Here is a 22,412-nt window from a genome sequence, read left to right on the forward strand (position 1 = left end):
TAGCCCTTAAAAAATGAAATAACTAAACACCCTAACCCAAAATAAATTATTATTAATGTATTTTTTTGGGTGTTTATTTTATTATAAGTATTTATAATGGGTATTGTATTTAGACTTTACAAACAGTGATTATATCCGATAGGATGCAGTTATTAAGGCTAGAGGCTAGGCTAGTTATTATTTATTAATGTAAAATTACATATTTATTTATTTTACTTATGTATGATGATTTTTAGTTATTTGTGGATTTATTTTACATTTATTCATTCATATTATATTACTTTTTAATTTTTCATTTGAGCAGAAATCGCACAAAACCACACGAATGGCGTGTTACCATTCATTTCTATAGTATAGAAACGTGTCAAAAACGCACATATCTGCCTGACTTAGGCTGCATTCACACCTGAGCGTTTTGTCGCCTGAAGCGCGACGCTCAAAAACGCTAGAGGGGAAAAAATACATTATTCCCTATGGAGATGGTTCACATCTCCACTCCAAAACGCCTGAAGCTCAAACAAGTTCCGGACCCTTTTTTGTCGCGCGTATCGGGCGTTTTTGAGCGTTTCTATTTCCCATAGAAAGTAATCGAAACAAGCGACTAGCGCGACAACGAGCGTTTGCTAGGGGCGTTTCGCCGCTTTAATCAATAGAACATTTCACCCAGGCAGAAGATAAAAAAAAATATACCAACATAGCAACAAGTAATGTAAAGATGATAATTTTTCCTATTGGCGAAAATAAAAAACGTTGAAGTACAAAACGGACGACGCTGTATGCAAATAAGCATGAATACGCGCGACAGAACGCCGGTAAAAACGACCGAACGACCTACACTCAAGTGTGAATGCAGCCTAAAGCGACAAAAAAAAAGCGCCAGAATTTAAGCTTCCGGCGACATGGAGTGGTGATGTGAACCATCTCCATAGAGAATCATTCTTTTTTTGTTTTGCTCAGGTGTGCATGCAGAATCCCAGGAAACTGTTATGTTCAGAAAAAGAGACCAGCAGTGGTTCGTGTTATTGCAGATGATCTATAAGCCAATGATAATCAAATATAATAAATAGGTCAGCATTGGGAATCCTTCGTACTTCACATTACAATCAGCCCGCACATTCCACCAGTACACACAAGGTGATCACTGCGCCTGCGGTGCGGCCGAGGGCGGCTCCTAACACCTGGGTGGGCGGGGTGTGGGCGTAGACATGGGCGGGGTCTAACCCATCCTAAAGTTCCATTCTGGCATGTGGGAGACAGGAACATGAGTAATGAGGGGGTCGCCCGCCACATTCATCGCCGCCAGGGGGCAGACTGTCCATCTAGCTCACCTACACACAGCGTTATCTTCTACACACCACCGGTCAGTCACACACCCGTCTACTATATAGTAACGAGCGCGCACTGTACCCCTCTACATGAACCATGACCCGCTCCGGCACGGCTCAGAATTCCAATTCATACAACTTTATTGAGACGCGTGAGGCTCACAATCGTGTCCTTGTATTGGTCACCTACCTGTGACTTCCCGTGTGCCTCACTCATGGCAGAGGGGACCCAGGTAAGCTCCACACAGCTGCCAGCTCCACACCAATATCTGAAGGACAAGAGGAGTCGCCTGTAGATTAAACCCTGCCCGCCGCGACTGACGTCACCCGGCCACTAGCCTGCCATAGGCGGGAGCTGGAGTCACATGGCCTGGCTGTACAGCCGGTGATTGGACGGACGGGGGAGCCGGTAGTGTTGTGTGCACATTCCAGCTGTGTTCCTGCAGAGGTATGGGTGAGGATTGGGGGACCAAGCTTCTAGTGACAGATCCTTACATTAGGATAGTGTTGTCATGGTGATGTAAGTAATTATCTCTCTGTCACCTTCAGGCATTTCCTTCCTCCATGTGTCATGAGTACAGTGGGGGGATCTGGAGCCGCTCTGCATAATGACCAATCAACTTTTAGCTTCAGACAATTTTTCAAATTTGAAAATGAAAGCTAGAAGCTGATTGGCTACCACGCACAGCTGCTCCACACCCTGTCTGAGTTTTGTACCCCCTCCTACAGTTTCTGTGTCCCATTTTCTAACAGAGCAGACAATAGCACACCTTTTAGGTATTGCTTTGCTGCCCCTTTGTCTTTTAAAGCAGAACTCCACCCAAAAGTTTAAGCACCGCTTGTTTGCTTCCCCCTCCGCTGCCACATTTGGCACCTTTTGGGGGGAGCAGATACCTGTCAACAGCAGGTACCCGCCCCCACTTCCTGGTAAGGCAGGGATGAGAAACTTGGAGATCTATTAGTAAATTTAGCATACATTAAACATAGTTAGGCACATGTTTAACCCAGGGTTGACAAATTTGCTTGGAATCTAGGAGCCAGCTAAAAAAGTTAGGAGCCAGAAAACACGCCCCGTCGAGCTTGCGTGCAGAAGCGAACACATACGTGAGCAGCGCCCGCATATGTAAACGGTGTTCAAACCACACATGTGAGGTATGGCCGCGATTGGTAGAGCGAGAGCAATAATTCTAGCCCTAGTCCTCCTCTGTAACTCAAAACATGCAACCTGTAGATTTTTTTAAACGTCGCCGATGGAGATTTTAAAGGGTAAAAGTTTGTCGCCATTCCACGAGCGGACGTAATTTTGAAGCGTGACATGTTGGGTATCAATTTACTCGGCGTAACATTATCTTTCATAATATTAAAAAAATGGGGATAACTTTACTGTTGTCTTATTTTTTAATAAAAAAAAGTGGATTTTTTTCCCAAAAAAGTGCACTTGTAAGACCGCTGCGCAAATACGGTGTGACAGAAATTATTGCAACGATCGCCATTTTATTCTCTAGGGTGTTAGGATAAAAAATAGATATAATGTTTGGGGGTTCTAATTAGAGGGAAGAAGATGGCAGTGAAAATAGTGAAAAATTACATTAGAATATTTGTTTAACTTGTAATGCTTAACTTGTAATACCAACGGCCACCACCAGATGACGCCAGCTTACACATCTGGCGGTAATAACTTGTAATACCAACGGCTCACCACCAGATTGCCCCCCCTTTCAAGCCAAGTCGCCAGGACCCTATTTCTAGTCGCCCTGGCGACCGGGATTTGTCGAGCCATGGTTTAACCCCTTGATTGCCCTAGATGTTAACCCCTTCCCAGCCAGTGTCATTAGTACTGTGGCAGTGTATATTTTTAGCATTGGTCACTGTAATAATAGCACTGGTGATGTCAGTGGCAGTTGGTCCCCTCCCCCCCAGAGTCAGTTAGTATCAGATTGCAGCCCCATTATAAGTCACTGATCACTGCCATTAGCAGTATTAAAAAAAACAAAGCTGTAGATGCTACATAGTAGTTGCATAGTTAGTCAGGCTGAAAAAAGACGCATCTAGTTCAACCATAAAGTAAATTTAAAAAATCGTACAATCCAATATACCCGCAGCTGATCCAGAGGATCACATAAACCAATCAATATACACTTATGGGATATTTGTTTTTTTTACCAAAAGATGTAGCAGAATACATTTTGTGAAATTTATAAAGTAATTTGATTAAAAAATGTTTTTATTGGATATGTTTTATGTTTTTTTTATAATTTTTGCTTGTTTTTCATTTATTCCTGTGGTTGCAGGAAAGAAAATCGCATAATCTATGGCCTGCTGAGGCTTGTTTTCACTTCATTATTCTTCTCTTCATTTTCTTGCAGAACAAGTTATCCAGCAAATGTAGCAGCGTGGGGGTAAGGGAAAACAATAGGGCTGGCCATACATTAACCACTTGTCCACCGCTCCAAATACATATTGGCCTAAATTGATGAAGAAATGTAATTTAACCACTTCCATACCGTAGGACGTCATATGCTGTCCTGGACTTCAGTGGGGGATATCTGAATGATGCCTGCAGCTACAGGCAACATTCAGATATCCTTTTTAACTGGCCGTGATTCTGCGCAACACAACAACGATCATAGCGGTGGTTCCGCCGCTTGATCGTCCTTACAGGCAGCGGGAGGGGACACCCCCTCCCGACATCATCCGGTGCTTCTCCGAGCTCTTCCGTGCCATCGGAGGCCCGGACAACAAATTGGCTGCCGCCGAATAAAGAGCATAGAGACTTCTGGTGACCAGATGATCACCGGTCATCTCTATGACCGTCGGAAGCCTGGGCGTGACGTCACGCCCGGGTACCCGGAAGTAAACACAGCCGCAATCGCGGCTGAAAGCATGAGATCTGTGAATTTTTTCCCCAATCTCATGCTTTCCAGCCTGGAGGAGAGATGTGGGGTCTTATTGACCCCGTATCTCTTCATAAAGAGGACCTGTTGCACACTATTCCTATTACAAGGGATGTTTACATTCCTTGTTGTAATAGGAATAAAAGTGATCCAAAAAAAATGTAAAAAAAAAGTGCAAAAATAATTAAGAAAAATAAAATATAATTTTTTTTTTTTAAACTCAAAAGCGAACGCAAGTCCCGCCCACATATGTAAACGCTGTTCAAACCACATATGTGAGGTATCGCCACATTCGTTAGAGCGAGAGCAATAATTCTAGCACTAGACCTCCTCTGTTACTATCTAAACTGGTAACCTGTAAACAAATTTAAAGCGTCGCCTATGGAGATTTTTAAGTGCCGAAGTTTGGCGCCATTCCAGTGTGGGCAATTTTTGAAAAATTATTGCGCAAATACCGTGCGAGATAAAAAGTTGCAATGACCGCCACTTTATTGCCTAGGGTGTCTGCTAAAAAAAATATAATGTTTGGAGGTTCTGAGTAATTTTCTAGTAAAAAAATTATGATTTTTACATGAAGGAGAGAAGTGCCAGAATAGGCGCGGTATAGAAGTGGTTAAAACATTTTTTTTATTGAATGTTCTTTAGAGCAGAAAAAAATATATAATTTTTTTTTTTCAAAATTGTCGGTTGTTTTTTGTTTATAGCGCACCGCAGAGGTGATCAAATACCTCTGAAAGAAAGCTCTATTTGGACATCAATTTTTTTTTTTGGGTACAACGTCACATGACCACGCAATTGTTGGTTTAACTGCTTGCCGACCAGCACACGACTATATACTCGATCGCCGCGGGGATACCTACGATCGTCTCACGGTGAGGAAGAACAGGGAGATGCTGATGTAAACAAGCATCTCCCCGCTCTGCCTAGTGACAATGACAGTGATCACCGCTTCCTGTAATCGGAAGCGGTGATCACTATCTTGTGACATGTAGTCCATCTCCCCTACAGTAAGAATCACTCACTAGGGCACACTTAACCACTACAGTGCCAACCAGTGGTTAACCCCTTCACTGCTAGTGTCATTTTCACAGTAATCGGTGCATTTTTTAGCACTGATCGCTGTAAAAATGACAATGGTCTCAAAAATGTGTCCGATGTGTCCGCCATAATGTCGCAGTCACGGTAAAAATCGCTGATCGCTGCCATTACTAGTAAACAAAATATTAATAAAAATGCCATAAAACTATTCCCTATTTTGTAGACGCTATGGGCCAGATTCACAGACATTTGCACTTGCGCCGCGTATCAGTGATATGCTACGCCGCCGTATCTTACCTGGCGGAATTTAGAATCCTCAGCAATTTTGCGCCGCAAGTTACGGCGGCGTAGTGTTTTTCTGGCAGCGTATTTGAAATTGGGCGGGTTGGGGGCGTGATTCATTTAAATGAAGCGCGTCCCCACGCCGAATGAACTGCGCATGCTCCGTTTTGAAATTTCCCGCCGTGCTTTGCGCGAAATGACGTCGCACCAACCTCATTTTTTGAACTTAGATGTGAGTTACGTCCTTTCCTATTCACAGACGACTTGCGTAAAAAAAAAAATCAAATTTCGACGTGGGAACGACGGCCATACTTAACATGGCAAGTCTATCTATACGCCACGAAATAGCAGCTTTAACTATACGCTGGGAAAAGCCGACTAGCGACGACGTAAGAGAATGCGACGGCCGCGCGTACCTTCGTGGATCGACGGAAAAAGCTAATTAGCATACCCAACGCGGAAAACGATGCAAACTTCACCCAGCGGGCGCCAAAGTATTGCACCTACGATCCGAAGGCGTACGAAGCCATACGCCTGTCGGATCGAAGCCAGAAGCCGTCGTATCTTGGTTTGAGGATTCAAACTAAAAATATGACGCGGCAAATTTGAAAGTACGCCTGCGTACTCGCTCTGTGAATCTGGCCCTATAAATTTTGCACAAACCGATCAAATGCTTATTGCGATTTATTTTAAATTTTTATTTTTTACCAAAAATATGTAGAAGAATACGTATCGGCCTAAACTAAGGGAACATTTTTTTTTTTTTTATAGATTTTTGGGGATGTTTATTATAGCAAAAAGTAAAAAATATAGATTTTTTTTCAAAATTGTCCCTCTATTTTTGTTTATAGTGCAAAAAATAAAAACCGCAGAGGTGATCAAATACCACCAAAAGAAAGCTCTATTTGTGGGATAAAAAAAGATGTCAATCTTGTTTGGGAGCCATGTCGCACGACCGCGCAATTGTCAGTTAAAGCAGTGCCGAATCACAAAAAGTGGCTCTGGTCATTTAGCAACAAAATGGTAAGGGGCTTAAGTGGTTACGTAACGCAGTGCCGTATAGCAAAAAATGGCATGGTCATGGTAAACCTTTCCGAAGCTGAAGTTGATTTATACAATTTTCTTGTATAATTTTCCTTTAGATTTACCAAAACCATATAATATGAGGTCAAACCTAAACACTTTCAATTTGTATGCAATCAGGCAGGCCCTTGTACTACATAGTTGAAGGTAAATCTACAGGAAATTAAACAAGAAAATCTATAATGTATTGCCAGTTTAAGACTGGCCATACACAAATCGAAATTTGGTGAGTTCCGCAGGGACCGGATGAATGTTGATCAGTGTGTGGCAGTCCCTATTTAACCACTTAAGGACCGGACCATAATGTTGCCTAAAGACCCAAGGTGTTTTTACAGTTCGGGACTGCGTCGCTTTAACAGACAATTGCGCGGTCGTGCGACGTGGCTCCCAAACAAAATTGGCGTCCTTTTTTCCCCACAAATAGAGCTTTCTTTTGGTGGTATTTGATCACCTCTGCGGTTTTTATTTTTTGCGCTATAAAAAAAAATAGAGCGACAATTTTGAAAAAAATGCAATATTTTTTACTTTTTGCTATAATAAATATCCCCCAAAAACATATATAACATTTTTTTTTTCCTCAGTTTAGGCCGATACGTATTCTTCTACCTATTTTTGGTAAAAAAATCGCAATAATCGTTTATCGGTTGGTTTGCGCAAAATTTATAGTGTTTACAAAATAGGGGATAGTTTTTTTTTTTTTTTTTTACTACTAATGGCGGCGATCAGCGATTTTTTTTTTTTTTCACGACTACGACATTATGGCGGACACTTCGGACAATTTTGACACATTTTTGGGACAATTGTCATTTTCACAGCAAAAAATGCATTTAAATTGCATTCTTTATTGTGCAAATGACAGTTGCAGTTTGGGAGTTAAACACAGGGGGCGCTGTAACATTTAGGGATCACTGTGTATGTGTTTACTAATGTAGGGGGGTGTGGCTGTAGGAATGACGTCATCGATCGTGTCTTCCCTATAAATGAGATGACGCGATCGATGCGCCGACACAGTGAAGCACGGGGAAGCCGTGTTTACACACGGCTCTCCCCGTTCTTCAGCTCCGGGGAGCGATCGCGACGGAGCGGCTATAAACGAATAGCCGCGTCGTCGTCCCGGATCGCTCCTGAAGCCACGGGGACCGCCGCATGTACCGGGGGGGGTCCCGATCGGACCCCCGACCCACGTCAAGCAGGGCACGTATATATACGTTGATGTGCCTGCTTGTGCCATTCTGCTGACGTATATGTACATGAGGCGGTCCTTAAGTGGTTAAAGTGTCACATAACAAATTAAAAAAAACGAAATAAATGGTGTGTTACATGCGGTTCATATTCAGTCACTATGATATTAGTTTTCTGTATTCTGCAAAAAACTGCTTGATCCTGCTGTTCTCTATGTCCACCTTCTGTTCATGTCCCCAATAGGGATTTTGCAGCTGTAGTGGCAACTCTGCACATGCTCAGTTTTCAGTGAGTTTCTATGCTGAGCATTTCCTCTATCACATCTGAACAGCCCATGTGACTATAGAGTCACACATGTAGGTATATATACAGTGTTAAATGGCAACCCACTCCCTCTCTCCTCCTCCAGGCCCAATAACGAACTCAACACAATGGGGGCAGAATATTACATGTAGATTGATGGAGGCTTAACCTCCCTCTTATTCTAAGACACAGGCTGGAGGGGTGTGATACAGCCTGTGATTGGCAGAGCTCTGACCATGTTATTTCCACAAAATAAAGTTTGATTTCAAATATATATTTGTAAGACAATTTAAAACAGTTAATTGATTTTATTTATTTATTCCTCCTGCTTATGTTTCCCTGCAGACGGTCTGGGTCATATGAAAGCTGTATATCAATTAGGAAAAAGGTACTTAGATGTTTAAATTAAAATAATTACAGTGCCATCATCCACATACAAAAAGGGACAATGTAAATTAAACAGTGTGGGGCAGATCCACATACATTTAGATAGGCGCAGCGTAAGTAAGATACGCTACGCCGCTGTAACTTACTTTTGAATTCCTCGAATCCACAAAGAATTTGCGCCGTAAGTTACGTAGTGTATCTCTCGGCGTGTAATTCAAATCGGTGAGTAGGGGGCGTGTTTCATTTAAATGAAGCGCATCCCCGCGCCGAATGAACTGCGCATGCGCCGTCCCAAAATTTCCCGCCGTGCATTGTGCGAAATTACGTCGCAACGACGTCATTTTTTTAACTTAGACGTGAATTATGTCCATCCCTATTCACGGACGACTTGCGCAAAAAAAAAAAGAATTCAAATTTCGACGCGGGAACGACGGCCATACTTAACATGGCAAATCTAACTATACGCCGCAAAATACAGCTTTAACTATACACCGGAAAAAGCCGACTAGAGATGACGTAAGAGAGTGCGACGGCCGCGCGTACGTTCGTGGATCGTCAGAAAAAGCTAATTTGCATACCCGACGCAGAAAACGACGCGAACTCCACCCAGCGGACGCCGAAGTATTGCATCTCTGATCCGAAGGCGTACGAAGCCGTACGCCTGTCGGATCGAACCCAGATGCCGTCGTATCTTGGTTTGAGGATTCAAACTAAAGATATGACGCGGGAAATTTGAAAGTACGCCGGCGTATCAGTAGATACGCCGGCGTACTCTCTCTCTGGATCTGCCCCTGTATGTTTAGTATCACTTTAAGACCTCTTTTACACAACTTGACTTGAGCAGCATTCATCTACATAGATCAACACCGAAGCACATAGAAGTCGTGCTGCATTTTTTCCCCACCACACCTCATAGAAATAAATGAAATGCCATAAAGTTAAAAAAATAAAAAAGTAAAATAGTTCCCTGTGTTGTAACAATGTTTAGCACCACCCAATACTACTGCTTCACAGCGGACACAAGACTACGCACGTTTTAGCATGCAGGAGTGTGTGAACAAGTCTTTACATCGCCAGGGTTGCTTTGATCAGCCGCCTTTTATTCATTTGGTTTAAAAAACAAAACTGTTGTTACACCTTCTTAAAGCCTAAGGGCCAGATTCATGTACAATTGCGCCCGTGTAACGTAAGTCGTTTACGTTACACCGCCGCAAGTTTTCAGTTTTAGTGCCCGATCCACAAAGCACTTACCTGGAAACATGCGGCGGTGTATCGTAAACACGTCCGGCGCAAGGCGGTCCAAATCGAATGGGCGGGTACCATTTAAATTAGGCGCGCTCCCGCGCCGGACCTACTGCGCATGCTCCGTTTCGAAATTCCCGCCGTGCTTTGCGCGAACTGATGTAATTTTTGCGATCGGCGACGTGCGTAGCGTACTTCCGTATTCCCGGACGTCTTACGCAAACGACGTGAAATTTTAAATTTGACGCGGGAACGACGGCAATACTTTATACATCAATACGTTTGCTGTCTAAAGTTAAGGCACCAAAAACGACGACTTACTTTGCGACGGGAAACTAGACTAGCGGCGACGTAGCGAACACGAAAAACCATCGTGGATTTCTGTAACTGCTAATTTGCATACCCGACGCTGGTTTACGACGCAAACTCCCCCCAGCGGCAGCTGCGGTACTGCATCCTAAGATCCGACAGTGTAAAACAATTACACCTGTCGGATCTTAGGGATATCTATGCGTAATTTGTTCTATGAATCAGTCGCATAGATACTCTGATGGGCCGTACACACCACCGAACATGTCTGCTGAAACTGGTCCGCGGACCAGTTTCTGCAGACATGTTCGGTCGTGTGTAGGCCCGAGCGGGCAGGATTCCAGCAAACATTTGCCCGCCGGGCCTTTTTCCAGCGGGCAAATATTTCTGGACTTGTTTTAAAACAGCCCGCTGAAATCCTGCCCGCTCGGACATGTTCGGTCGTCTGTACAGACCTACCGTACATGTCCGAGCGCCCGCCATCCCTCGCATGCGTCGAATGACTTTGACGCATGCGCGGAAGCATTGAACTGGCAGGGCCGCCCACGTCGCCGCGTCATCGTCGTGGCGACGGCGCGAACACGCCCCGCGTATTGTTTACGCGCGGATTTCTGTATAATGGTGAGTACAGCCACCATACAGAAATCCCCGGGCAGACATGTACGGTGAAAACGGTCCGACGGACCGGTTTCATCGTACATGTTTGCTCGTCTGTACCCGGCCTGAGAGATACGACGGAGTATCTGAGATACTCCGTCGTATCTCCTTTGTGAATCTGGGCCTAAGTACTGTATAGTCAAAATAAAAAAAACACAAAAATCAGCACAAAGGACATGACTTAGTAATGCAATGTCCCTTGTTCTGTTGACTGCTGGTCTTACTGAAATCCTCTTCCATCGATACCCTTGCCCTCGCCATCGGCAGCCGTAATCTCTCAGTGCAGGAGTACTTCGAAATACAAATGAAACGTGATTTATGAATGGAAGAGGTGAATCTTTCATTCGCCCCTCCTCAATTCATAGATCGTGTTTCATTCATAGAAGCTGTAGTACGGCCTCTATGAATGAAGCAGCTGGACATAAAGGGAGTACATAGTCAGGCACTCATGAGGAGTGCAAATTACAACTTCACTTCTATTAAATCCTGCCGAGCCAGAAGATTATGGTGGCTGGGGCTGGAGGTGGGGGCATCGATGGAGGTGGATTTCAAGAAAACCAGGAGCCAGCAACACAAGGGACACGGGGCCATATCCTCAAAAGGGATACACCGGCGTAAGCCGTCGTATCCCTGGTTCTAACTTTGGAACTGATCCACAGAATCAGTTTTCCAAAGTTAGGCAGAAGATCCGACATGTGTAAGGGACTTACACTGCCGGATCTTAGGATGCAGTACCGCATCCGCCGCTGGGGGCATTTCGAGTCGAAATGCCGCTTTGCGTATGCAAATTAGCACTTAGGGCGATCCACAAAGCTTTTCAGCTTCGTTTTTTCGCCGTAAGTTTTAGTTTGCAAGTGTAAAATTAGGGCTGCTTTTACAAAGTGTAAAGTTAGTAACACCATGTAAAAGCACATTCAAGCGACGGCATTTGGTATGCATTCCTGAGGGAGAACTCCACGGCAATTTGTAAAATCAAAACCGGCATGGGTTCCCCCCCAGGAGCATACCAGGCCCTTAGGTCTGGTATGGGTTGTAAGGAGACCCCCCCTACTCCGAAAAATCGACGTAGGGGGTCCCCCTACAATCCATACCAGACCCGTATCCAAAGCACGCTACCCGGCCGGCCAGGAATGGGAGTGGGGACGAGCGTACCAGGCCGCATGCCCTCAACATGGGGGGGTTGGGTGCTCTGGGGCAGGGGGGCGCACTGCGGGCCCCCCCACCCCAGAGCACCCTGTCCCCATGTTGATGAGGACAGGACCTCTTCCCGACAACCCTGGCCGTTGGTTGTCGGGGTCTGCGGGCGGGAGGCTTATTGGAATCTGGGAGCCCCCTCAAATAAGGGGGCCCCCAGATACCGGCCCCCCACCCTAAGTGAATGGATATGGGGTACATCGTACCCCTACCCATTCACCTGGAGGCAAAGTGATAGTTATTAAACACACAACACAAGGGTTTTTAAAATCATTTATTAGTCTGCTCCGGAGGCCCCCCCTGTCTTCTTTAGCTCTAATACCAGGGGGGGCTTCTTCTTCCGCTCTCCGGGGGGGGGCTTCTCCGCTCTCCGGGGGGGTCTTCTTCTTCCGCTCTCCAGGGGGGTCTTCTCCGCTCTCCGGGGGTCTTCTTCTATCTTCGCCGCTCTCCGCTGTTGACTCGGCGCACCCCGGTTCTTCTCCAGCTGTCCGGTGTCTTCTTCTTCAGCGCTGGCTGCCTGCTATCAGCGCTGGGTGCCTACCCACGTGGGTACCTACCGGAGCATGATGGGACGGTGAGGCCTATATAAATGGGATGCAAGGCGCGCTTCCATCATTGCAGCGAGAAGAGGCGTCGGGTCAACATCAGAAGAAGGGAGAAGAAGAGAAGAGAAGAAGATGACGTCACAGAAGACCGCGCTGGCTGCCTGCTAGTAATTGAGCTAACACACGAAGATAGCAGGCAGCCAGCGCTGAAGAAGAAGGCACCGGACAGCTGGAGAAGAACCGGGGTGCGCCGAGTCAACAGCGGCGAAGATAGAAGAAGACCCCCCCGGAGAGCGGAGAAGCCCCCCCCGGAGAGCGGAAGAAGAAGCCCCCCCTGGTATTAGAGCTAAAGAAGACAGGGGAGGCCTCCGGAGCAGACTAATAAATGATTTTAAAAACCCTTGTGTTGTGTGTTTAATAACTATCACTTTGCCTCCAGGTGAATGGGTAGGGGTACGATGTACCCCATATCCATTCACTTAGGGTGGGGGGCCGGTATCTGGGGGCCCCCTTATTTGAGGGGGCTCCCAGATTCCGATAAGCCTCCCGCCCGCAGACCCCGACAACCAACGGCCAGAGTTGTTGGGAAGAGGTCCTGTCCTCATCAACATGGGGACAGGGTGCTCTGGGGTGGGGGGGCCCGCAGTGTGCCCCCCTGCCCCAGAGCACCCAACCCCCCCATGTTGAGGGCATGCGGCCTGGTACGGCTCAGGAGGGGGGGGGCGCTCGCTCGTCCCCACTCCCATTCCTGGCCGGCCGGGTAGCGTGCTTTGGATACGGGTCTGGTATGGATTGTAGGGGGACCCCCTACGTCGCTTTTTCGGCGTAGGGGGGGTCTCCTTACAACCCATACCAGACCTAAGGGCCTGGTATGCTCCTGGGGGGGGGGAACCCATGCCGGTTTTTTCTTTGAAAATTGGCATGGAGTTCTCCCTCTCAGCAATGCATGCCGAGCGACGCTGTCATTTTTAAAAAAAAAAAAAAAATTTCCCGACGCAACTTTTTTTTACCCGGCGCGATCCACAAAACTCGGCGTAACTTAACTTTGCGCATGCGCAGTACGCATGCGCAGGAGCGCGCCTAATTTAAATAGGACTCGCCCCATTTGAATAGGAACGCCTTGCGCCGGCCGGATTTAAGTTACACAGCCTGAAATTTCTAGGTAAGTGCTTTGTGGATCGGGCACTTAGGTAGAAATTTTAAGGCAGTGTAACTTAAATGGGATTTTTTAAGTTGCGCCAGGTTTTTGTGGATATGCCCCACAGTGCATTAATAGTAAGTCTTGTCCCTTGTGCTGACGTTTGTGTTTGTTGTTTTTTTTTTTTATTATTATTATTTTTTTATTTTAACGATCCTTAGGCTTTAAGATTCACTGGCATTGTTATAGTATGTTTCAGCCCCTACAGTTGTCACTTTTGCTGAACAGGTTAGAACCGTAAAATATAAAAGCATGAGAAATAAAAAGAAAATAATGTAACAATTACTATTTGTACATCTGTTAACCACTTACATTTATTAGAACATTTTCTGCATTGGTTTTCCTCTTACCATTGTAGTAGGGGAGTCCTACCGTAGAGGTGCAATAAGCAGCCATATATAATCTCTTTTTCAAACTTTGGGATTTTTATGACCAAAAAGTCATCCCAAAGTCGGTGAATATTCTATGCACACCTAACATTCACAGGTATGAAGATTTTTTTTTTAAATATCCAATCACCTTTGGGTACTCCATAGACTATAACAACTTTAACCACTTAACCCCCGGACCATATTGCTGCCCAAAGACCAGAGCACTTTTTGCGATTCGGGACTGCGTCGCTTTAACTGACAATTGCACGGTCGTGTGACGTGGCTCCCAAACAAAATTGGCATCCTTTTTTTCCCCCAAATAGAGCTTTCTTTTGGTGGTATTTGATCACCTCTGCAGTGTTTATTTTTTGCACTATAAACAAAAATAAAGCGACAATTTTGAAAAAAATGAATATTTTTTGCTGTAATAAATATCCCCCAAAAATATAAAAAAAAACTTTTTTTCCTCAGTTTAGGCCGATACGTATTCTTCTACATATTTTTTGTAAAAAAAATCGCAATAAGCGTTTATTGATTGGTTTGCGCAAAAGTTATAGCGTTTCCAAAATAGGGGGTATTTTTATGGCATTTTTATTAATATTTTTTTTTACTAGTAATGGCGGCGATCAGCGATTTTTTTTTTTTTTTTTTTTTTTTTTATTTATTTTTTCGGTACTGCGACATTATGGCGGGCACTTTTGACACATTTTCGGGACCATTGGCATTTTTATAGCGATCACTGCTATAAAAATGCATTGGATTACTATAAAAATGCCACTGGCAGTGAAGGGGTTAACACTAGGGGGCGGGGAAGGGGGAAATCGCTGATCTTCTGTTCATACATTGTATGAACAGAGGATCAGCATTTTCCCCCCTTACCGGACCGGGAGCTGTGTGTTTACACACACAGCTCCCGGTCCCCGCTCTGTAACGAGCAATCTCGGGGGCCCGGCGGCGATCGTGCCCGCTGGGCACATGCACGGGACCCTAGTGGCCTGCGAGAGAGCCGACGTAGAGCTACGGGCTCTCGCGCAGGGGAGCCAACCTGCCGCCGTAAAACGAAGGCGGCAGGTCGGCAAGTAGTTAAAGGTGTATGGTTTATTTGACAGGTTTACTTTAAAGTATAACTAAAGGTAAAACTTGGACAGAGTACTGTATATGTCCCCATTAGGGAGATTCATCCTCTCTGTGTCCTGTTTATCAATGTCATTGAAAGTAAAAGAAAATTCCAAATGTTGGGTTGTCCCCAGAAAAGTACTAGAGGGGAATCTTCCAATGGGTACACTAGTTCTGGTGACCTGAGGGTCCCCAAAGAAATTCTCTTAGATCCCTTTCACACTGAGGATGTTTTTAGTCTTTTTAGCACTAGAAAAAGCGCTTCCCATTCATTGCATTCTCACCCAAGGGTGGTGCGCTTGCGGGACGTTAGAAAAAGCCCTGCAAGCAGCATCTTTGGGGCAGTTTGAGGGCGCTGCATACAAACCGCCCCTGCCGATTGCAATGAATAGGCAGCTCTTCTGAAGCACCACAACGACACAGGTGTTTTCAACCCCTTCCTTGGGTCCGAAAAACGCTGTTTAAACAACGGTAAAGTGCCACTAAAACTAGCTGCGCTTTACTGCTAACAGCCGGCGCTTTCAATGTGAAAGCAGCCTTAATTTGCAGGGATTTCCTCTCACTTCCTGTTTTGGCTATGGGACAAGAAGTGAAGGGAAATCTCTGCAATGGGACACAAATGATGAAGAAAATCTGACGGTGGTTTTTAACACTCCCTTACTCTATCCATAATGAAAAAAAATAAGTTTTGCCTTTTAGTCCTTATTTTTAAAGCGGAGGTCCACCCTAAAAAAAAAATTGCCAAAAAGGCTCCGAAAAATTTGATGGCAGTTGCTAGGTAGATCATCCTAATCTGCCACTTCTTATTCTGTGGATATCTGCTGTCTTCTGAGACCTGTGTGTGTCCCAGAAGATAGCCACCCATTCACAAAGTGCTGCGCGACTCGCGCATACGCAGTAGGAAACTGGCAGTGAAGCCGCAAGGCGAGTGAGAATGGCGGGGCCGGCACACGATCCGGAGGACAGATCGGCCTCGGGCGGGCAACATCGCGGGCACCCTGGACAAGTAAGCGTGCTTATTAAAAGTCAGCAGCTACAGTGTTTGTAGCTGCTGACTTTAAATTTAAAATTTTTTTTTTTTTTTTTACGCAGCTCGACCTCCGCTTTAAGGCATTGCTTTTTTTCTCCTATTTCATAAACACTTGTAGCCTGCTTTTCAATTTCACATTGAGAGTAATAACACATTTTTGTTTTTGTAGGTGAACGACTTCCACCAATCTAGCCATTCAGTTAGAATGATGGCAATAACAGTTCCTGCAATCATGATCTTTAATGTGCCTTTCAACTTTTAGTCCACTGTGACAGCCGTCCATCAACAGAGACAAAGTAATACAAGTAAGCAATGTAAATAAAAATAACGTTTACAGTTTAGAATATTTGAAATCTGTACAATCATTTGGTAAATGAGTCTGCAAAGTAGGCCTGTGCTTTTTCCTATGTAGATAAATGCAACGGTTCTTGAAGAGATACTAAACTGAGTGATTCTTACCTACTGATAATGTAAAATTCACAAGCTCCCTTTGCCATCGCTGGCATCTTTGTCCAGTCTTCTGTTCAGCATATTCGGTCATCTTGATTGGTTGGTCCAGGGTGACATAACTCCCGCACTTGTACACAGAAGTTAATTCTTCCCAGCACTTGGGCATGCTGAGATTGTACACAATGAGCTGCAAGTACACAGCTCATTGACCCATCTAAACACGCTTGCTAGCAAGTAGGTGAGAGGCATTAATTGCAGAAGAGACTTAGAATGTGTTTCCTCAATTAAAAACCTTTCTTTCAAGTAAAGTTCTACTGTAACTGGTGCTGTCGACAGCGTCACATACTTATCTTTCTTTTGCTCTCCCACTGCTCCATTTTATAACTGGGAGTGAAGAGAGGAAGCCCCATGTAAACACTTAAAGCGGTGTTCCAGCTGACTTTTAATAAGGACACTTACCTGTCCAGGGAGCCCGCGATGTCGGTCCCTTGAGGCCGATCCGCCCCATCGGATCGGGTGCAGGTACTGCCATTTCAACTAAGGGAAACTGGCAGAGGAGCCTTGCGGCTTCACTGCCGGTTTGCTAGTGTGCATGCTTGAGTCGCGTGGCGCTTTGTTAATGGCCTGCTTGTTTTCTGGGACACACACAGGTGCCACCCCAAAAGACATGATGTCCTGTGCCGCGGCCTGACTGAGCCGGAAGTACACATGGTACTTCAAAAAAACGTACCAAAGAAATATATATATATTTTTTTAAATATCCAAAAACGAGGGGGTGATCTTTCGTTTAAGACCACCTCTCAGACCCTCCAGTGCAGGATCACATACTAGGTATGTGATCCTGCGCAGCAGAGCTGCCTTGCTGCAGTACATGTAATTGACGCAGTCGGCAAGCGGTAAAAGTAGAACTACGGCCTCCCATTTTAAACACATTTCAGCAGCATTAAATTATAAATGAATCTACAACTTACATTTTTCTTCATAGTTTCCTGGCAAAGTCCCACAAACACCTATTGAGTCCACTTAATGCTTCTTTCTTTGATGGCGTGGCAACAATTCTGTACTGCTGAGTTGCCACTCTTGTGTGGGCTGTGTCTGTTTGCACTGCAATGAGGGGCTTGGCTATCAACATTGGCCCAGATTCAGGTAGATTTGCCCCTTAGTTACGGAGGCGCAGGGCATTTTTGCCCTGCGCCCCCGCAAATTTCCTGCGCTACCCGCGATTCACGGAGCAGTAGCTCTGGAAATTGCGTGTGCGCTGTGTAAACTTGCCCTGCGTAAGGGCGCCTAATGTAAATGATCCCGTAGGGGGCGGGAATCATTTAAATTAGGCGCACTCCCGCGCCGAGCCTAGAGCGCATGCTCTGTCGGGAAACCTTTCCGACATGCATTGCGGCAAATGACGTCGCAAGGACGTCATTTGCTTCAAAGTGAACGTGAATGGCGTCCAGCGCCATTCACGAATCACTTACGCAAATTACGTAAAATTCGAACGTTGCGACGCGGGAACGACGGGTATACTTTAGCATTGGCTGCCCCTGCTATTAGAAGGGGCAGCCTTACCCTAAACACGCCGTACGGAAACGACGTAAATTGCGTACGCAGGGCTCGCGCAACATTGTGAATCGTGTTAGTATGCAATTTGCATACTATACACTGAGCACAATGGGAGCGCCCCCTAGCGGCCATCGCAAGAATGCAGCCTAAGAGCCTTATGCCACGCAGATTTTAGGCTGCAGTCGGCGTTACGATGTTCCTGAATCAGGAGCATTCATAACGCCGGGGCAAGTAAGCAATTGCGCTGTGTAACCTATGGTTACACAGGCGCAATTGCTTCTTGAATCCGGGCCATTGTCACTGCTGATTTACAAGCCTGTAGCTTGCCAGTCAGTACCTGGCCACACCTAATTCTGCCCATTGCTTACTGGATTCATAGCACTGCCTAAAGCTGGCTATAGAAAGTTCTAATCTCGGCCAGTTCAGCAGGAACCGGCCAAAATTTGAATTGTGTATGGGCAGGCAGAATGTACCCAAGTTGATCGATCAATCAACTTGGGTACAACCAGCCTGTAGGATTTTACATGCAATTATTGCTAGGGGCTGTTATAGGGATAGCTTCCGCCACCGGAAGAACACAGTGGCTCTGCGGGAGGGATTCCCCCATCAACACTGATGTAAATCTCTCTATTTATGGCTGCCTTTAGTTGCTGAAACCCTCCCACTGTCAGCTGCAGTGTCTGGGATAGGGAGCATGTGAGACACAAATGAAGATGAATTTGGGTCAGTCAGGGAAGGTAAAGGAAGTTTTGTGCTTACTTTATGAGGTTTGTGCATTACTTAGTAACTGATAATTATACTTGTTTAGACCGCCATAGAGGAAACTTTAGGTATGGTTTAATTCTAGATTACTAACTGTACATTAACCTTCCAATTTTACAGCAGAATGTCATCAAAGCAACTTAAGGAAGCATTTATAAGAAATCTCAACGGGACCAGCATTACAGAGATCTCATCAGGCTTGGGTGTAACGACTCTTTCCATCCTATTCAGAGGATTGCTGTTTATTAGCCTCCGCCGTAAAACTTCTGTGATAAGCAAATCATGGATAGGTGACTTTTTCATTGATTACATTCTCTTGGTACTTCCACTGGTACTGTCATGCACCATCTTCTGTGATGCCCTACACATAGTTTTGTTATGTATTGTGGCACTTTGCTTGGTGCTGTTTTACCTCATAAGCACAAAGAGAAATAAGTCTATCAAGGCATCCCTTCATAGTATCTGCCAGTCCTTCCTGAATGCACACGTGGGGAATGGGACTGTCCCAGCTGTTACAACTTTGCGTGTGTCACTTAATGTACTCACTGCAGTTTCCATACTTGGTGTGGATTTTCCCATCTTCCCCAGGCGCTATGCAAAAACAGAGACTTACGGAACTGGGGTGATGGACATTGGAGTTGGATGCTTTATCTTTGGGAACGCTCTTGTTTCTCCAGAAGCTAGAACACAGGAAAGAGTGGAATGCTCACATTTTTTTAGAGTGAAAAAACAGGTTCTGTCAGTATGGCCACTAATTGTTCTAGGACTTGCCCGGCTAATAAGTGTGAAAGCGATCGACTATCAAGAACATGTAACAGAGTATGGTGTCCACTGGAACTTCTTTTTCACTCTTGCAATTGTTCGGGTATTGTCATCGCTGCTGTTGAGTTTAGTGCCACCTCAAAGAATCTGGTTTGGAGCTGCCACCATCATTGTAGGTTATCAGTTATTTTTGGAAGTGACAGATCTCAAGAGTTTTCTATTATACGGCAGTGACGGTCAGGGAACTAGGGTTGGTTTTTTAAATGCCAACAGAGAAGGTATTTTTTCTGTAATTGGTTATGTTGGAATATACATGATCGGAGTTCAAGTTGGACTATATGTTCTAAAGAAAAGGATATTGGTAAAGGAATGGATCGGGGCCATTTGCAGCTTAGTACTTCTATCTTCTGTTTTGTTTATCAGCATTATTGTGTTCGAAATATATGTGGAACCTGTGTCCCGTAGAATGGCAAATTTGCCTTTTTGCATATGGATCGTTGGCCAGTGTGTGGCTTGGCTGTGTTCATTTTTAATATGTGACCTCATTTTGGCATTTGCAGAGTATATGACTCCTGGTAGTTATGTACCAAGCACATGGAACATACATAACTCTTCGCATCCCTCTATCAAAAGGGTTACTCTTACCAAAGACCCAAAAAAGGAAGCTCATCAATGTCTTATTGAAGCTATCAATAGAAATCAGTTACTCTACTTCTTGGTTGCTAACCTATTAACTGGAATAGTGAACATGACAATCGACACCATGCACAGCAGCAGTTTGTTTTCTCTCTTTATGCTTGTCTTTTATATGTTTTCGAACTGCTTGATCGTATACCTTTTACACATCAGAAATATTAGTGTTAAGTTCTGGTAGTATTGCACTGTAGAAATTGATTTACAATCAACATTAATTAATTAACATTTAAAACTCTGGGTTTTTCAGGTGGTATAGTTGCTGTGTGTTTTAGATAATGTATGTCAGTGGTCGTCAACCCTGTCCTCGGGGCCCACTAACAGGCCAGGTTTGCACGATAACTGAAATGCATCACAGGTAATATTATTTGCTGCTTAGTGATTGCAGTATTCTAGTCTACATCTCCCCAAGGTAATACATAAAACCTGGCTTATTAGTGGGCCCTGAGGACAGGGTTGATGACCACTGCTGTATGTTACCAGTCATTCCCTATGGAAGATGTTTTTTATTGGAAATCACGCCAAAGATTTTTTTTTTTTTTTTTTAGATAACAAACATGTCATACTTGCCTTCCACTGTGCAGTTCGTTTTGCACAGAGTGGCACCGATCCTCGACTTCTGGGGTCCCCCGGCGGTGCTAGTAGCTCCTCCCTGCATCGAGTGCCTACGTTGGAGAAGGCTCTCATAAGGTGGACACCCGTGCGGGCACGCTCCCGAGTCCAGCTTCTGTGTACATTCAGACAGAATGCAGGACTCGGTCCCACCCCCTCCCCTGGCACCTGTGCCATTGGATTTGATTGACAGCAGCAGGAGCCAATGGCTGCACTGCTATCAATCTATCCAATTAAGTGCCCAGACAATGGAAAGAGAGGAAGAGCGCGCATCTGCCAAAGGGAGCAAACGGGCTCAGGTGAGTAAAACGGGGGGGCGGTCAGTGTCAGAAGTTTTTTCACCTTAATGCATAGAATGCATTAAAGCAGAGTTCCAGCCTTTTACTGTTTGTTAAAAGTCAGCAGCTACAAAAAGTATAGCTGATGACTTTTAATAAACAGACTCTTACCTGCTCCACGGTCCAGCGACGCGGCCGCCTGGAGATCCGCTCCTCTCCCCCCCTCTCAGCCGGCACCTCCATTCACAGTGTGGGCACCCAGCCATGACCGCTTTCGGCTTCACGGCCGGGCACTCACTGCAAATGCGCGAGTCGCGCTGCGCTCTAGGAGTGGACAGTTGATCGCTTAGAGCGAGGGGCCGCCTATGGGCAGAGAAGGAATCGCCTAGGCGGTCCCTGGGTGGATGTAGGGCAGCAAGTCCCACTCCTACTGAAACCCCCACTCCCCCCCAAAAAAATGACATGCCAAATGTGGCATGTAAGGGGGCGAGGAGTGCTTAAAGTGGTGGAACTCTGCATTAAGGTGAAGAAAGATCTGTTATCTTTGGTAACAAATTTGTAATGCCTTCTGCATTTGTAGCGGCTGGAGTTTGCAGAAAAATTATTTTGTTTTCAGAGCTTCTGTGATTGTTTGTTTCTTTTATTTTATTTTTTATGTTTTTTTTTTTTTTGTTTTTTTTTTAGTTCTTTTACTTAATAAAGGATATATTTTTTACACGGTCTGATGTACATTTTTATTTTGCACAAAGTGTAAATTGGATGTAGACCATCTAATGGCTTTCAAATACAGGAAAGTACCAATTTAACACTTAAAAACTGAAAACTAAACATAATTCCAATGCATTCTGAGTAACATAGGGCCGAAACAACTTACAATTTTCATAATCGATTAATCGGCCAGTAACATAATGGGGTTAAAAAAAATTAGCCCCGATAGTACAAAAAAGCAAATCGCTACTGTAAATATTACTTTCACTGTCCCACAGTAAAAAAAAAAATTAACCCCTTACAGTAGCGATTATTTGCTCTTTTTGTACTTATTTTTATTTTTTTTTAACCCCATTGTGTTACTAAACATCTCAGGCCTGGGTCACACCTCTGTTTTTTGCAGAAACACACTACAGTTCATTTACATGTTTTCC

General features: G+C 44.8%; 2 protein-coding genes across 9 annotated transcripts in view; one reads left to right on the plus strand and one right to left on the minus strand.

Annotated features, from left to right (window-relative positions):
• The window catches only part of MYO19 (myosin XIX), a 108,171-nt gene extending 106,530 nt beyond the window's left edge, over positions 1-1,641 (minus strand). For both annotated transcript variants that reach the window (XM_040337881.1, XM_040337882.1), the window contains exon 1: positions 1,516-1,641. In XM_040337881.1, the coding sequence (XP_040193815.1) occupies positions 1,516-1,542 (27 nt within the window). In that variant the 5' untranslated portion in view covers positions 1,543-1,641. The remainder of the gene's footprint in view (positions 1-1,515) is intronic.
• On the plus strand, positions 1,238-20,734 carry PIGW (phosphatidylinositol glycan anchor biosynthesis class W). 7 transcript variants are annotated; one of them, XM_040337886.1, is made up of 5 exons: positions 1,238-1,558; positions 3,692-3,724; positions 8,453-8,495; positions 16,326-16,461; positions 19,046-20,734. In XM_040337886.1, the coding sequence occupies exon 5, from the start codon at positions 19,050-19,052 to the stop codon at positions 20,559-20,561; it is 1,512 nt and encodes a 503-aa protein (XP_040193820.1). In that variant the 5' UTR covers positions 1,238-1,558; positions 3,692-3,724; positions 8,453-8,495; positions 16,326-16,461; positions 19,046-19,049; the 3' UTR covers positions 20,562-20,734. The 7 variants fall into 7 exon arrangements, with proteins under 7 accessions (XP_040193820.1, XP_040193822.1, XP_040193818.1 ...); XM_040337884.1 differs by lacking the exon at positions 1,238-1,558 and adding an exon at positions 1,672-1,845; XM_040337888.1 differs by lacking the exon at positions 8,453-8,495.
• Positions 20,735-22,412: the final 1,678 nt, after the last annotated feature.

This window comes from Rana temporaria, chromosome 2 (assembly GCF_905171775.1).
Source record: "Rana temporaria chromosome 2, aRanTem1.1, whole genome shotgun sequence".
Classification (NCBI taxonomy): domain Eukaryota; kingdom Metazoa; phylum Chordata; class Amphibia; order Anura; family Ranidae; genus Rana; species Rana temporaria.

What these genes read in the sequence shown, in the direction of transcription:
- PIGW (XM_040337886.1), top strand. Translation starts at nt 19,050, where the DNA reads ATGTCATCAAAGCAACTTAAGGAAGCATTTATAAGAAATCTCAACGGG.